Source organism: Drosophila melanogaster, chromosome X (assembly GCF_000001215.4).
Source record: "Drosophila melanogaster chromosome X".
NCBI lineage: Eukaryota > Metazoa > Arthropoda > Insecta > Diptera > Drosophilidae > Drosophila > Drosophila melanogaster.
In genome coordinates this window covers 22,956,409-22,973,678 of record NC_004354.4, presented here as the reverse complement: position 1 = coordinate 22,973,678, position 17,270 = coordinate 22,956,409, and the positions used below count along the sequence as shown (strand labels likewise).

Genomic DNA, 17,270 nt, shown 5'->3' with positions numbered 1-17,270 from the left:
GTAACTGATGGAACCATGTTCGCACGGAAGACAATCCTGCTGATTGTGCTTCCCGAGGACTTCATCCGTCAAAGCTTCTGGAGCATCGACTGTGGTGGAAAGGTCCGTCCTGGCTGGCCACACCCACCTCTGAGTGGCCACCTTCTACAAGCAAGTTCAGCGTATCTTCAAGTTTCGATGTCAACACCGAGGAACGAGCCATAAAGCCCACGACTCTACATAACTTTCCTGATGAAAGTATACACGAGTTACTCATCCACAAATTCTCAACCTGAACGCGTCTTATAAGGGTATCTAGCTATTGTCATCGCTTTATTCACACTCTTCGATCTCAGCGTAGGAATGTGCAACAAAAATCCTTTGCCAGAGAATATGCGCAGCTAGAGAATCGACGCCAGCTTAACGCTAAATCGCATCTTATCCGGTTTTCTCCGTTTCTGGATGATTATGGAGTAATGCGAGTCGGTGGGAGAATCGAGCAATCTACACTCAACTACAACGCCAAGCACCCGATTGTGATACCTAAAGATACACCACTAGCTGGACTGCTGGTTCGACATTCGATGCAAATTCTTCCAATGCAAATCCTGTTTTCTTCAACGAAAGGGCACAAGCAACCAGATCATGGGAGAGCTACTCCACACCAGCTAACTCCACGCATCGGAAAGGCATGGTTTTCTATTTTCGTGTGCCTCACTACAAAGGCACTTCACATCGAGGTTGTTAGTGAGCTAACTACACAGGCTTTCATCGCAGCCTTTCAACGATTCATTGCCCGCCGAGCGAAGCCTACTGACCTGTATTCGGACAACGGAACTACATTTCATGGAGGCAAGCAAACTTTGGATGACATGAGACGTCTGGCCATTCAACAAGCCAAAGATGAGGAACTATCAGGATTCTTTGCCAATGAAGGGATTTCTTGGCACTTTATACCCCCGTCTGCTCACCATTCTGGAGGGATGTGGGAAGCTGGAGTTCGCTCAATTAAACTCCATATGAAACGGATACTTGGATCAAAGGCTTTAACGTTTGAGGAGCTATCTACTGTCCTGACCCAAATTGAAGCTATCCTGAATTCACGACCGCTGTGCCCAACTGGGGATAATTCTTTGGATCCACTGACGGCTGCTCATTTTTTGACTGGATCTCCGTATACTGCATTGCCTGAACCCTGTCGTCTGGATATGCAAGTCAATCGATTGGAGAGATGGAATCAGCTGCAAGCCATGGTTCAAGGCTTTTGGAAAAGGTGGCATATGGAATACCTGAATACCTCTCTTCATGAGCGGACAAAGTGGCATCTGGAAACCGAGAATCTGAAGATCGACACACTGGTAGTACTCAAGGAGCCCAATCTACCGCCCTCTAAATGGATTCTTGGCCGCATCACCGCAGTGCACGCAGGAATCGACAACAAAGTCCGAGTCGTTACAGTGAAGACTGCTTACGGATTGTACAAACGCCCAATTGCCAAAATCGCTGTACTGCCTCTCTGCTGAACAACCGTTCAGGGGGGTCGGTATGTTTGGGAACGAGACACCCTGTATACGCGAACAAGTCACCCTTTATCTTTGTTTACATTATCATTTGTCTGCAGCTTCAGCGGAGCTTATCAGCGGAATCAATGTAAGCATCGCACCGCTGTAATTGTCCGCGAGCTTGCCCAGTACTTTTCCAAACTTCTAACTCCCTTCTAACTGTAACTTGTTTACGTCTTATGCTAGTTTAATCGTATGGCGTGAGTACAGCCAAAGCTTAAGTTAGTCACATTTTTGATCTGCAAGAAAACGTACGCATCGGTGTCGAACTAATTAATATTAAGTGTCTGAAATTAACCAATAAATCAAACTAAACAGTAACACTGGGGGGTTTATTTATGAACAGAAACATTACCATTTATACTGAGAACGATGTAGACTTTGAAATTATTCAAAGAGCACACATCGAAATTATTAATACCACCTACACAAAAGTAATTCGCAGTCTTTTCCGATTAAAGAACGTTGGTTCATACGCCGAATTCAAAGAAATCATACTTCAATCAGATAAAAAACTTTTACACCCTGGTATGCAGAAAATGACAAAATTATTTAAAGAAAATCACTTCTTTCCATTTTTCGAAATTGTCAAATGTTTTTATTATTTTTGTAAATTTCCATCGATTTACCAAAAAAATTTTTGTTAATTTTTTTTACCATCTATGGCATCCCAGAATATAATAAACGAATGCAACATATGCAATTTGACCAAAACAGAACATAGAAACACCAAAATGCCTTTAAAATTCACACCTAAACCGGAACATTGCCGAGAAAAATTTGTAGTAGATATTTATTCATCTGAGGGAAAACATAACATCAGTTGCATTGATATTTATTTTAAATTCCCAACACTTGAGCAAAGTCGGACAGAGACGGTGTTTTCTCCAGTTTAGCTTTGATGCGATGGCTTCAAGAAGAAGAAATCGAATAACAGCTCAATATAGCAAAAAACGGGGTAGCAGACGTTGAAAGATTACACAAAACAATACATGAAAAAAGTCGTATAATCAATTCATCTGATGATGAAGAAGTAAAATTAAGCAAGATAGAAACAATCCTTTACACATTCAACCATAAAATTAAACATGACACTACTGGACAGACACCTGCTCAAATTTTCTTATACGCTGGGCAACCAATATTAGATACTCAAAAAATTAAGCAAAAGAAAATAGATAAAATATATGAAGGCCGACAGGTATTTAATATTGACACTATTTACAAAAAAGGTCCACTACAGAAAGGCAAATTAGAAAATCCATTTAAACTAACTAAAAATGTAGAACAGACCGACCTTGACCATTACAAAATCACTAATAGAAATGGAGTTACGCACTACTACAAAACACAATTCAAAAAACAAAAGAAAAATAATCAATTTTCAATTTCACAGCCACCTGATTATTTGATTAAATAATTGCTTATAACCAATTATAAATCATATCCCAGAAACCCACATACTTTTCACTAATAAACACAATTAATCCCTTACCCAGACTCCAACGGCAATCAGCTAGATTACACAGGCACACAATCATACTTTGAAAAGGAAAATAAAGTTTATAATACCGAAAATAAAAAAATGAATGTGTCACCAATATTATTAAACACTTAAATCCAATTTGTAATTTGAAGCCAATGCACACGAACGAAATAATATAATACATATAACCGAACACAATTGTAACCTGGAACATAAGCCAAACCATTCCTAACCAGAATTGCCAAAATTTAATTAATAATACAATATAAAAATGGAAGGAAACAAAATGATAGGAGAAACCCAATGCAAATAGGAAATCAATAGTATAATTTTAAGTGAAAATCTGTTAAAACCAGAAAAAAATATAACAAAAATAAAAATTGTAAAACACAACGACATTGTTGACATGATTTCAGAGAACAATATTACACTTTACATACTAATGATCATTGTAATAATTGCACTAATTTTGTTGTACTTATATTTAAGATATGTACCACTTAAGCCATTTATGATGCTGTATGCGAAACTTAAAATAAGAAAAAATTCAAATCAAAACACAACAAAAAGAAATAGAAGAAACTCCATTTCCCATACTATATCCATCAGTCCCAGCCCAAGTATAGGGTTCTCTTTAAGGGAAGGGGAGTGACGTATTTGGGTGGTCCAAACCGGCCACTTCAATTATTTCAGCTGCGCAACATCCGTTTCTATTCAAGAATTCTTTGGCAGCGACCTAAGCAGATTTGACTGCTCTCTTTGAATCTTCTCCTAATCTTAAGAACCCAAAAGCGAGGCTCTCCCGAAATACAAATATTGTTAAAATACTGAGGCTTCTCCGCAATCCAATTTGCATTTGATTTTTAATATTAAGCAGAGATCAAAAGAATAAAGACGTGAAAACTATTTCTCCGATAATGTTTTATTTCTTAGCGTTGTCCTTAGTCAACTGACGGGACATTAGTTCGACTCTAAAATATAACAACTATTTTACTATATAAGTGTAAAAAAAATCATATTTTGTTTGTCTAAGTGCATCCCTATAAATTTGTATACTCTCTATACTAATAATTTCTTTACGTTAAACGAATTATAATTTATTAACTTATAATTTATTCAACATATGCAAAAATGAAATGAAAGCAATTAATTATAAATTTAATCATCATAGTGTGTGCAAAAGAAAAGTAATATTAAAAAACACCAGAGAATTTACAAAAATTCTAGGAAATTAATTAACTAGTTATATAATAATATAATATATATATACTATATTTTTTATACCCGTATCCCGTGGAGTAGAAGGGTATACTAGATTTGTTGAAAAGTATGTAACAGGCAGAAGGAAGCGTTTCCGACTATATACATACATATATATTCTTGATCAGGATTTATAGCTAAGTCGATCTGGACATGTCCGGTTGTCCGTATGAACGTCGAGATCTCAGGAACTAAAAAGCTAGAACGTTGATATTCAGCATACAGATTCTAGAGATAAAGACGCAGTGCAAGTTGACCCATGTTGTCACGCCCACTCTAACGCCCTTAAGCCGCCCATAACTGCCACGCCCACACTTTTGAACCATTTTTCGAAATTTTTTCGTAATTTTATTAGTCTTGTAAATTTCTATCGATTTGCTAAAAACTTTTTGTCACGCCCACTCTAGCGCCCTAAGGCCGCCGAACCGGTAACGGTGACACCTTGGAACCATTTTTAAATTATTTCTTATTTTTTTCCCCAATATGTGTTGATATCCCAGAAAAATTATGAAATTTCGCGTTCGCATTCACACTAGCTGAGTAACGGGTGTCTGATAGTCGGGCAACTCAACTATAGCATTCTCTCTTGTTATTAGTTAATTTAGTTATTTTCATAATAATATAATAATATAATATTTTCATAATAATTTTTCTTTTAATCTTATATTCATTGTCATAATTAAATACAGTTTAAGTAAAACTGAGAGGGTATGCGGGATGACTCTCAAACTGTATGCAGTTACAGAAAGTTTCGGTATTTTACATTTGTCTTCTTTTTAGCATTTTTTTACATTGTTTTTATCTTTTCTATCTGCATACGCATCTCTCTATTTCTCAATTTTTTTACTTTTCTTTTATATAGTCACCTCACACTAACACTTAATTTAAATTCACTTAAAATTCATTGATACATACCATATTTTCTCCACGTCCAAAAGATCTTTTTTGAGGGTGTGCGCGCTAAGGCAGATTAGTATAATGAAAATTTTAAATGTTTTAAGTAAGTTTTGTTTTAAAAATAATTTTGTATCATTTTTTAATCATTTAACTACTCATTTTATTTTTTTTTTCCGATTTTACTTCTTTATTTACATTATGGCTTTGATTTTGATATCTTTCACTTTTACAATTATAATTTCTTTTAGATCGGTATTTAGATATAAAAAATGGAAATAAAAAAATGTACATCGACTGTTAATTAGGAGCAGATCAGAACGCTTTGATTTCGACCATGGGAAAAGTTCAAAGATCGCGGTGGAACTTTTTATTAAGCCCTTCGTGGCTTGATCCAAATTGTTGTTGTTGTTCTGATATGAATTGCGGCATAAATGGGGAGATGGCTATTTTGGGGCCGACTTGAGACACGTGACCATCTCTCGGTCACTACCCACTAAGGTTGGGGTTGATAAATTGACCGGCAGCCTTCAATCTATAGCTGCACAGCGATCGTAGTAGCCAATATTACCCCTTGGAACTGAGTCAGGATGGCATAAACTGGGTGCCTAGACAAGGGTAAGCAAGATTTTAGGACTACGTAAATTTTATCGTACAGAAATAAATAAATACCTTTTTATCGGCACACAAATTTAAAAGAAAATTGTTTAAGGTAGATTCCAATTCGGTAGCAACATGTACCCCCACATAATCGGTGGAAGTTAGAACAAAATCTTGTCGAACTTTAACTTATATTCCTGGTGCACTCTATGACTAATTAGCTTAGCGGCCACGAGGTGAAATAATGGGTCAAAAAATTTTAGCCTCTCGAGAAATTATAAGGGCGTACCCGTGAGCTTTAAAAAAAGGTTAAAAAAAAGGGATAAGTCCGACAGTACTAAGTACTAAGTGAAGAATATTACGAAAAACGTAAACCCAATCCATATGTAACATCGGATAATTCAAAGCTGGGCTTACACAGTGGAGAGCGGCCTAGAAAGATATTAGATATTATTATTATTAGATATTAGATATAGTTTAAATCAAGAGCACTACATCCATTTGTACCATTATGTTCCATTTGTTAATTCAGCCAGCATCCAAGCCCAGAGCAAGGCTACATTAATTCCACGTTAAGGAAGGACCAATTAAGCCAAAATATACCTCTTTTAAAGGTTTTATAAGCCAATTATTCGTAGGCCCTGAAACAGATGAAAATTCATAAATGTATCTATGTTTTATTTAAAATTGTATATTTCTTTTTGCGGTGTGATAGTGGGAAATAAATGCTCGAAAAAGCCCATTAATGTTCAATCGCCGATCAAAAAATAAGGTGCAGTCGAGTTTTTCCTTTTTGAACCTCATTCAATGCACATAATAGCCAGTATTTCCGCCTTGTTTCTTAAACAAACTTAGTGCACTTTAGGAAAAATATACATGCATACGTAAAGTGCGCTCACCCTTAGTTTGATTTATAATCAGCTATATAGGTTGCCCTCATGTATTTTGCGAGGAGTAAAAAGGGCATATAAGATACGTTAAAATGTATTACCGACATGATGGCCCAGAATGAGGGATTCGGAGTGCCAAAACCAGGACTTCTATAATACACACATGTCCAGAGCGGAGATTTTGCCTGAATTCCTCAAAAAATATTATGTTTAGCATTTACACTGTGTTGGTTTATTGCAAATGTCAAATGGGAATGGCTGACGTGACTGAGTGCAACATGGCACAGGGCACTAGTGAATAAATTCGTTATTTGTAATCCATTTAAGTGGTTCACTCTGTCTTACTCTCTCTTAGTTCCTAGCACCTGTTACGGCCTAAAGTTGTTGGGATTGATTCAGCCCACGGACACGTGTGGAAAGGTCGCAGTCAGAAAATTGATAGTTCAAACAGTCAGGTACTTTGCACTAGAAGAAACTCTCAACACACGACTTTTTCTAATAATCTCTTATATTTACATACAGTTCCAGATGATTAAAATTTTACGGCAGGATAACTTGTTATACCCGGTTTTCGAGCAGTAAAAGGGTATGCTAGATTCGATTTATATACATACATATCTATATATATATATATATATACATATCCATATGCATATATGCATTCGTATATACATATATTCTTCGAGATCTCAGGAACTATACAAGCTAGAAGGTTGAGATTAAGCATACAGATTCTAGAGACAAAGACGCAAGTTTGTTGACCCATGATGCCATGATGCCCACTTTAAACCGCCATAAACTGCCACGCCCTCACTTTTGAACCATTTTTCGAAATTTTTTCAAATGTTTATTAGACTTGTAAATTTCCATCGATTTACCAAAAAAATTGTTGTTCATTTTTTTTTTACCATCTATGGCATCCCAGAAAAATTATTAAATTTCGCGTTCGCATTTCCACTATCCGAGTAACGGATATCTGATAGTCAGGGAAGTCGACTATAGCATTCTCTTTGGTTTTATTATAAGGTCGTAAACTTTTTTATATTATTCAACGAGCTCAGGTAAACAGATGATGATTTAAAAACGTGCACCATTTGGCATTGTCAATACAAATTTTCCGCAGCGTTGGATGGCCATTTGACCATTTTTTTCTGAACGTCTAGAGTTACGCTGCCCATATGTGTGTCGCAATATAAATCAATAAATTAACTGAATAAGTGACACATGTTGCAGATCTAATCAGCTTGTTTGTGAATAGAAGATCTGGGCTTTTAGAGAGGGCAACAAAGACCATCGGTGGGTTATTAAAGCACCAAAAACATACCCCCGTTCCTACTCAATAGAATGCAGTCATAAAATGAGCAGAAATGAAAACAAAACCCTCCATTTAAAATCGGATTCGTTGGAATCCTGGACTGCGGCCAAATCGTAGCTACGGAAGATGCCGTCATAAGCCGAATCTGGAAAGGATATCCGGGCCCAGTTGGCAACTATGGACTGTAACTAATTACTGAATCAGCTAAAGAAATATTAATTTCGGTACGCATTAAAATCGAATCAATCACTCAGTTTTCGCGTGAGAGTAGAACACAAAGTTTCAGCATACCCTGTGACATTAATGCAGGCGACGGATTGTTGTTAATTTTGGCCGGTTTATAGGTAGGTGGTCATAACAGCCAAAACGCCAAGTTGTTGCCGTTCTTGCAGAGAGTTAGTTGCCACACACGCACCTGGCCTGCCATTTCGACCAGAAAACAGAAGCAAAAACCAGCTTCAAAAGCCGATGGGACAGAAGGGGCATGGATAGAGAGAGCAAGAGGTCGGAATTCCCGCCAGCTGCTTACATAATTAAACAGAGGGATGTTGGGAAGTGAAAAGCCCAAGACAAATTGGCATAATGAAAACATCTGGTGACGCCTTCAAGGGTCAGGCCAAATGCAAATTTCGCATGTTTCCCAGCACATTTCACTTTTCGCCTGCTGGTCCTTCTGTTTTGGGACTCCGCATTTCACAATACGAATTCCAATTGCTTTTTTCCAATTTGAATATCAGGCACTCGTTTTTTAAAAGGACACCGCATATGCCAGGCCTGCATAAATTTTGGGAACTCTTCTTTGGCCAGAGACAAGGACACCGCCATCTTCCCGGAGATATAAATCGAATTAGCATAGAAAACTTTGAATTATGAACACCGACAGCAGGAGCAGCAGAAGATTAAAAATTTAAGTGGTAAGGTTGAGTTGAAGAACGTGTTACTTCTGAAACTGAAATCAGCCTAAATGACTAAACTAGTAATAAACTAGTTAAAAATAATTATTGGTTGTTCAATCAATCAATTTCAGTTAAATGGTAAAGTCAAAGAAAACTCGTTTTGTTAGCAAAACTCACATATTCTCATAAGTGCTGAGAGGTTGCCGTCAGCTGAGGCACCCCATGGACCACAGTTCCCCACGACCACCATCACCGCGATTGATTGCACAACCGACACGGCTTACTGCAACAGCATTATGCGACTCAGAAAAGTTCTTTTGATTTTCCAATATTCACGTGCATATACTTGGCATTGAACTCTGACCACTGGCACGGCGATATGTAGGAGATACGGTGATGTTGGACACCGCACATACCGTTCTCCGGACTCCGGGATCCACACTCCGGCTGAGGGCCGCATCCTGTCGAGTCGAGTTGAGTCGAGTCGAATACGACTAATAGATCCATGTTTGCCTAAAACTTTAAGGCACCCACTCCGCCTTGATTGCTCCCTTCTTCTCGGCAAATACGTAATCAGTAAAATTTGTATGCGTATTTTTTTTGCGTTTTTCTCCCTTAGTTGTCTAGAGTCGGCAAATAAACGGCGCTTTGAGATGGCGCTTTTCCTCCAAATACTTGAAGTACGTTGCTCAATTTCCATAAACACGTGAGCAAATAGCACGTGTGCCTGTGTGGCAAGAATTGCGAGAAATCACGGGTTCAAACATATTGTACATACATACATTCATATGTTCTTTCCCAGCTCGAAAACTTATTTGATTTGAAAATATAAGGTATAGTTAGTTATTCTTTTTGTGTTTGCGAAGTATGTATATTTTGTAATATTAATAATTTAACGGATCGAAAAAAAAAGTCTTTTCCCTAAATTATTATCCAATTCGGTATAACAAGAAGTGCCTTTTTTTTTGTTCATAATTCACTATTTCCGAACATTTGCTTGCGAATGTGGCACACCCTGAAGAAACTTTTCAGCCCTTCGCATCTGCCCACGCTTTTTCAAAGCTCCCGCTCTGTTTGAGTTTCTGCGCTGTAAAATACGCCTTAATTGATTTTTATTTATATTTCAAATGGAAACTTTTGTGCAGCTGTCGACCTTGTTGTTTTTCTTGTTTTCCGTTGTGTTTTTGTTGGCCTGGTTTGCAGCTGCGACAGACTTGTGAATACGCCGTCGTCAATATTTCATAACCATATAACCATACAACCATAAAACTTCGATTTAGTTATTGAATCGGATTTTGAGAATGCATTCGAAAAAGTTTGCAACTAATTTTATCACTACATTGCATCTTGCTAACATGTACCAAAATAATGCGTTCTTTGGGACAGTAAACGAAAATAAAGAATGAACGCAATGGAAGAAATGTCCGAATATCAATAGAAATTGACTAAAAATTATAATGGTAAAATAAGTTCGAAGTTGTAGGACTCAAAATGTTTCAAGCGTATCAACGGAAAACGAGTAAAGGGTATAATAATAAAAATGCACCATCTACTACATACTTCAAACTAGTGTACTATTACTAGTATACCTATATAGTTAAATACAAAAAAGAATTTATTATTAATGTTCATTAATGAAACAAAATATGACTTTCGAGAATCGTACATGTTTTTAAAATTTTCTAGTGCATGTAAGAGCAGGACGGGCCTAAATGTTTTTGTCATATCGGTAGCATTAGGCAAGATAAAGAAAGAAGTCCGAAAAAATAATCCATGAATAATTAAGCGAGGGTTTTGGGCGTTTTGTGGAGCGTCAATGTCATGCAACAAATTTGCTTGGTTGCTTAATAGTGTAGTTCATACTTATTTACTTTACACTTCACAAAAAGTCGGAACATGTGATCGCCATAATGACAAACGCACCGATATAAAACGCCTTGGCTAGTGCTCCTAGTACATATGTACACATGTGTGCACTTGGTAAAAATCCATTCGTTTGCCTTTAACATGTTTCTCAATGAATTTAGTAAAAGCTTTTACTCTACGACTAACGAGTTTTAGCTAAGTGTTCCAAGCATTTGGATTGAAATGCGGTTTGAATTGATCTGATACCATCTGATATGATTACGTTTCACTCTGCGGTTTGGCGGTACTTGAATGCGTCATACATATGAAAAACACATAAACACTGTATGAAAAAATAAAATCACAATTGAAAAAGCTGATAAATTTTTTTTGTATTTTAATTTTTTATCGGCCAATAAATATGCATAATGTTTAAAGTTTTAACGTTACAAAAATTATGATTCTTAAATTTCAAAAGTAATGAATTTTAATGTATTGGGCTTCTAGGTCCACTCTTCGCTCTGTGTGGATATATAGACTGAGCCCCCTTAATCCGAAGCTGTCTATTGACTCAGATACGTCGGAGGTTTTATTTGACTCACAGTCGCCGGCATGGAACGTTGGCATAACTGCGTAGCAGTGGTGACCGGAGCCAGTTCGGGAATCGGAGCGGCAATCACCCGAAAACTGATCTCCGCTGGCGTCATGGTGGTTGCCCTGGCCCGTCGAATGGACCGCTTGGAGCAATTGCGTGAGGAGCTGCCGCAGGATCGGCGATCGCGATTGCGTATAATGCAGTGCGATGTTTCGGATGTGTCATCCGTAAACGCGGTCTTTGACGCGGTGCAGGGGGATCTGGGCAACGTGGACATTCTTATCAATAACGCCGGAAAGCTGTCCGGTGGACAGCTGCTGACTATGTCGGTAGACACTGTGCAGCAGATGCTGCAGACGAATGTAATGGGCGTGGTCTACTGCACCCAGCGCGCCTTTGAATCGATGCGGCAGCGCCAGTCCAAGGGTCATGTGGTGCTCATTAACAGCATTGTGGGTCACTACATCTTTAATCCCCTGCCTGGAAGTCAGCAGGAACTCAACATGTACCCGGCCACCAAGCACGCGATCACCGCTCTTACCGAGCTCTTTCGCCAGGAGATGCGAGATTTCAAGACCAAAGTCAAGGTCACGGTGAGTACGTGTTTAATGAATGCACTACAAACTAATCAGGAAATTATTATTCACAATCGAAGCTTTAAAGCCTCCCAAAATCTTGTTTTACTCAATAGAAACATAAGTACATATATGTAAATTAAATGGCTATGGAACATTCATCGATACGTTTACATTTTTATACGCATTAAGTTTTATGACATTTCTGCCTTAGCTATTTTTTGCCATAGCATCCGAAGCAAAGTTATTGCTGTGGTTGTTAATACCTTTGTTATGGGCAAAAGTGTCAAGACAGGCAGTCTAATCTACACTATTTTACAGAGCATTAGTCCGGGATTGGTGGACACTGAGTTAGTGCCGTTGGACTACAAAGGGCTGCCTATGCTACAGGCGGAGGATGTGGCAAATGCCATCATGTATGTTCTGTCGACGCCTCCACATGTCCAGGTGCACGAGCTGACCATCAAGCCCTTGGGTGAACCCTTTTAGGACACCCCTGCATTGCTTCACTTTTACTACTAAATATTTAACTATGATGGCCATGTCTTTGCCCTTAGTTTCTTAACTGAATTATTCGCGGATTGCAATAAACAGGAATAAAATAAACGGATCCAATGTCTGAAATGTCTTTGAAATATATTGTGACAATTTTCATTATACCATACTTGCAATATTAAAAAATTTGGCGATAAAGAGGAAAATCTCATAAATATTGTATATTATATGAAGAACAAGAAACCAGGCAGCTTAAAATAATATAATTGCTTTTACAAACTTCGATCTCTGTTCTGACGATAACAAACATTTCGTATATTAAGAGAATGAATGTGAAACAGTTTTGATGCCGCACAAAGTGCATCCACAGAACTTGGAGATAGCTTGACGAATTTATTTCAAATAAATCATGTATCCCCCGTCTAGGTTAATAATGTGAATTGAAAATATTATTTCCATACTCGTCCCTCTGTGTTATCTATACGCCTGTTATATACATACAAACATTTTTCATTAAATTGTTCATTGCTTAGCTGTTTTAAAGTATTTAATTATTCGATAAAAAATGTATGACTTGTATTTTGGAAAAATCACAGAGTATTTACAACTGCATAACTCGTTCTTAACTACTTTTTGTAATATATCTGTAACATTTCTTAAAATAAATAGTGGTATTGGATCTTTCTTTCTTTAACTTTCAAGGCGGGCTCACAATAGCTATTAACATAACCAGGAATATATATAAAGTGATATATATATTTATATAGTTTGAATAATGTCCTCTCTACCCAAGCTTCACATATATCCTTACTTTTGTGTGGGACAGGATCAATTAGAATTTTCCCTACAAAGTTTCTCATCACAATTGGCGAGGATGGGCCAAAAACGATGAAGTTTCTTCTATTTCTTTGGTTGGTATATACGTTTAGCTATTTATAAACAGGTTTCATCATTCAACTGATTTATTGTGCGTAGGTATTTTAGGCGTTCAGCCAATTTTAAATCGATTCTTACATTTGCAACCCGCTATAGTCTTAATTACCCCGTAAAATGCGCCATAGATGCGCGTATTCACTTAATTATTCAGCTCACGTGTGAACTGCGCGCTTGGGGCGGTCGGTTTTAAATATTTGATTTTTATTGCCAAGCTAGGCCGATATGTGGCGTATATAAGTGGATGAGTGGGTGCCATCTGCAGTCAGTTGTGAGGAGAACTGCCTAGGAGCTGGGCCTGGAAGAATACTTACTAACAACCAAAATACTCAAAGAGAACCTGGCTTGGGAGGCACAGCATTCGTAATACTCATCGAGAATCTTAGGGATGGAACGCTGGCATGATCGCGTGGCTGTGGTCACGGGTGCCAGCTCCGGGATAGGAGCTGCAGTGGCACGCCACTTGGTGAGTGCAGGGGTCATTGTTGTAGGTCTGGCCCGTCGGGTCGACCGCATGAAGGCTATCAAGGAACAACTGCCGCCGGAGCTGCAGGGCCGCCTGCATGCCATCCACTGCGATGTCGAAGATCTGGACTCGGTGACGGCTGCCTTTGACTGGATCGAGGAGCAGCTCGGCGGATGTGACATCCTGGTGAACAACGCGGGATGCCTGAACCCCGGACAACTTCTCACCCTGGAGCTAGAGCAGCTGCAGCAGGTCCTGAACGTGAACTTGATGGGCGTGGTCATCTGCACCCGCCGCGCCTTTCGCTCAATGCAGCAACGCGAGGTGGATGGCCATGTGATCCTCATTAACAGCCTAACGGGCCGTAACATCATCAATCCACCTGGTGACGAGCTGCAGGTGCTCAACATGTATCCGCTTACCAAGCACGGGGTTACGGCCATGTTGGAAGTCCTGCGACAGGAGCTGCGCGGATTCAAGACTAAGATAAAGGTCACAGTGAGTGCACAAAAATCGATCAAATAGTATATATATGTCCGTCCGTATCAACTTCGAGATTTCAGAAACTATAAAAGCTGGTTAAGATTAAGCGTGCAGATTCAAGAGTAATAGACGTCACGGAACGTTCTTCGTTGTATTGTTTTTCTTGCCAATTATTAAGTTCAAAGTATTAATTTACGTCGCATTTTTAGCTGAGTAACGAGTATCAACTAAGGAAGTGAACTCTTTTATAACCGACAAGTCTACAAGCTGTTTATCTCCTGTTTTTTCTAGAGCATCACTCCAGGTGTGACCGATACGGAGATTCTGCCCTCCGGCTACGGTATTTTGCCGATGCTAAAACCGGATGACATTGCCGCAGGCATCATGTACGTGCTCGGCACACCCGCACATGTCCAGGTGCACGAGCTGACCATTAAGCCGTTAGGAGAGCCTTTCTAAGTCCGTCCCGAAATGTCATTACGATAATGATAAAAAGACCGTGCGCAGCCAATAAAGTGACTGAAATTGGGTATATTTTTTGGAAATCTCATACGTTGGGCGGACTGTGTCGCTTGCTGTAAAAAACTAGGAATGACATAAATATGAAGATGCAAGCATAAGCATGTCAAGACCTTACGGGAGCGGGGGGTTGGAGTTTGGAACAGGTGACGCAACATCTGTCACTGCAACAAGAACGCTCTCTGTCAATATTGAAAGCGTACGTGTGTCCAACCGCACACACACACACACGCAGGTTCCTGTTGGGGAACTAGTGCGGGAAGGCACGGAGCTTCTCCCACGAAGGACTGCATCCAATAACGCAAGATCTAAGGTTAAAAAGGACGCCAGGAGACATATTCTGCGTCCAAATCTCCACTACCAACGAGGCTGTACGCCAAATGGTTACCTAGTTATAATACATGTGTTGAAAAAAACACACAGGCCGAGTGTAAAGAGGAAGCTTTATGACTGGAGCATCGCGTTGGCGCTCCCGAAATTTCCGCCAGCGTGGGCATGCCAAGGGTGATGATGACCTACACTGGCGTCGCCTTCCCGAACACTTACCCGTTACAGACAAATCTTTTGAGGCCCATGGATCGGAGCCTTGTTTTCTTACACTAGAACATATCAATGAGAATCCCAAAAACTGTGGTCGTCGCCCCGCCCCTTATATTTAATTAACTAATTTTCGTAATATCTAATTTCGCGTGCATCTTCCAGTCCAAGCAAAAATAATCATTTCGCGACAGCGATTATGTATTATATTATTTTACTAATAATAACACCGAAAAATTAATAAAAACAAAAGAGAATGCTATAGTCGTCTTCCGGGACTATCAAATACCCGTTACGCAGGTAGTGGAAATACGAACGAAATATAATTTTGGGGAATACAAAAAAAATAAAACTAAAAACTTTAAAAACTTTATATAGTCGGAAACGCTTCCTTCTGCCTGTTACATACTTTATAGTATAGTATAGTATACCCTTTTACTCTACGCGCAATGGGTATAATAGGGGACCGTGTCCCCTAATCACATATCCACTAAACACTATAACTGTATAATGTTTTTCATAATTTTATTAGTCTTGTAAATTTCTATCGATTTGCCAAAAAACTTTTTGCTACGCCCACTCTATTGCCCGCAAACATTTTTGAAAATTGTTTTGATTTTTCTTCGTTTTATTGTTTGTTTTGCCAATTTCTATCGGTAAACCAAAAACATTTTGGCCGCGCCTCTTCTAACGCCTTTAAGCCGCCCAAATCTGTCATGCACACACTATTTGTTTGTGTTTTTTAAGACCAAGCTAAAAGTAATGAAAATGATTACATTTTTAAATTAATTTTATACCCAGATATAATCAATCAATTATCAATTAAAATTGTTCGTCTCTCTATCGGCTTCCGAGCCCTTTATAAGCCCCTTTTCGGATGGCCCAACGGAGTTGCTCAGTCATATCGCAATGGGCAATGCGCTCAACTGGCATAATTTCCGCGGGGCTTTCAAGGCTCCCCTTTTCCGCTTTCGCTCTTTGCAGCGTCAACTAATTATAAAGTTTTGAGCGGAAACATTTACAAAACATTTAACGAAAATGGTTATTTCCCAGAAACGTGTGCGGACTTGGTAATATACGAGTTACGCCCAAGCCCTGCTGGCGAAATCAAAAGTCCAATGTCGGTCCTGCAGTACCACGTACGTTGGACAACCAACCGACCATAGACCGCAAGCGTACTCCGACCCTCATTCTTCTTCCTACCCGGCATCACATATCTCTCACTTATTTAGTCTGGCCCATAAAAGTGAAATAAAAGAGTTTGCCTACCCTACTAAGCTCACGCCAAAAACACTTGCGAAATGAGTTTAGTGACGAAAGACACAAAGAACTCAGATCTGATTACTCACCTAAAACTTCGCTGTCGTGGCTATTTTTCATATTTCTCATACTCCTTGTGTTAATGGAGAATAGTAAACATATATAATAATTCAAGGGGTTTCAAAAAATAAAATACCCTTTGCTAGGGTGTACAAAGCGACGCAGTGGGTCGGCGAGCGCCTGATAATAAATGTCAAGCTGTGTGAGACGTGGGCATTGTGGCTTATGGGCTTGAAAGTTTTAAAACTCCATGAATTCCGGAATACATAATCGTAGCCTTTGCATTGCGTGCAACGCACTCTGATTTGCACCGCTTCTAGCGCTGTCTCATTTCCACTGGCGGGTTATGAAGAGTTGTTCTCTCTGAATTGTATCTCTGCTGCTGCCACATAGCAGCAGTTAAGAACACTACAAGTACAACGACTGTCAGATAATCGTTATAAGGTTTTATAATATACATGATTTGAAATATCAATGAAGCCAGGTAGTGTTACACATATAATGATGTATTTGGGTGGTCCAAGCCGGCCACTTTAATTATTTCAAAAGAAACAGTAATGCAATTTAGTGATTTTCCATAATGTATCCTAGCTGCGCAACATCCGTTTCTATTCAAGAAT

The 17,270-nt window shown here is 38.9% G+C and overlaps 2 protein-coding genes and 1 long non-coding RNA gene across 6 annotated transcripts, besides 8 other annotated features; all 3 read left to right on the top strand.

Annotated features, from left to right (window-relative positions):
* Nucleotides 1–1,886: part of a mobile genetic element that runs on past the window's edge.
* Nucleotides 1–4,022: part of a mobile genetic element that runs on past the window's edge.
* A 281-nt stretch (nt 4,023–4,303) lies between these two features.
* Nucleotides 4,304–4,875: a mobile genetic element.
* Nucleotides 4,876–7,352: 2,477 nt separating this feature from the next.
* Nucleotides 7,353–7,683: a mobile genetic element.
* Nucleotides 7,684–11,318: 3,635 nt separating this feature from the next.
* On the top strand, nt 11,319–13,070 carry CG40485 (uncharacterized protein). Of its 3 annotated transcripts, none has more exons than NM_001042848.2 (2): nt 11,319–11,915; nt 12,219–13,070. In NM_001042848.2, the coding sequence occupies exons 1-2, from the start codon at nt 11,340–11,342 to the stop codon at nt 12,384–12,386; spliced, it is 744 nt and encodes a 247-aa protein (NP_001036313.1). In that variant the 5' UTR covers nt 11,319–11,339; the 3' UTR covers nt 12,387–13,070. The 3 variants fall into 3 exon arrangements, with proteins under 3 accessions (NP_001036313.1, NP_001303574.1, NP_001036314.1); NM_001316645.1 differs by having other exon boundaries at nt 12,219–12,510; NM_001042849.2 differs by having other exon boundaries at nt 11,319–12,510.
* Nucleotides 13,071–13,587: 517 nt separating this feature from the next.
* On the top strand, nt 13,588–14,823 carry CG40486 (uncharacterized protein). 2 transcript variants are annotated; one of them, NM_001042846.3, is made up of 2 exons: nt 13,588–14,289; nt 14,566–14,823. In NM_001042846.3, exons 1-2 carry the CDS (start codon nt 13,714–13,716, stop codon nt 14,731–14,733), a joined length of 744 nt encoding a protein of 247 aa, NP_001036311.2. In that variant the 5' UTR covers nt 13,588–13,713; the 3' UTR covers nt 14,734–14,823. The 2 variants fall into 2 exon arrangements, with proteins under 2 accessions (NP_001036311.2, NP_001036312.1); NM_001042847.3 differs by having other exon boundaries at nt 14,566–14,803.
* Nucleotides 14,320–14,389: a mobile genetic element.
* A 28-nt stretch (nt 14,824–14,851) lies between the features above and the next one.
* Nucleotides 14,852–15,603, top strand: lncRNA:CR45502 (long non-coding RNA:CR45502). The gene has a single exon (NR_123992.1). It is a non-coding gene; the product is annotated as a long non-coding RNA:CR45502 (long non-coding RNA).
* Nucleotides 15,579–15,646: a mobile genetic element.
* A 198-nt stretch (nt 15,647–15,844) lies between these two features.
* Nucleotides 15,845–15,908: a mobile genetic element.
* A 1,242-nt stretch (nt 15,909–17,150) lies between these two features.
* Nucleotides 17,151–17,270: part of a mobile genetic element that runs on past the window's edge.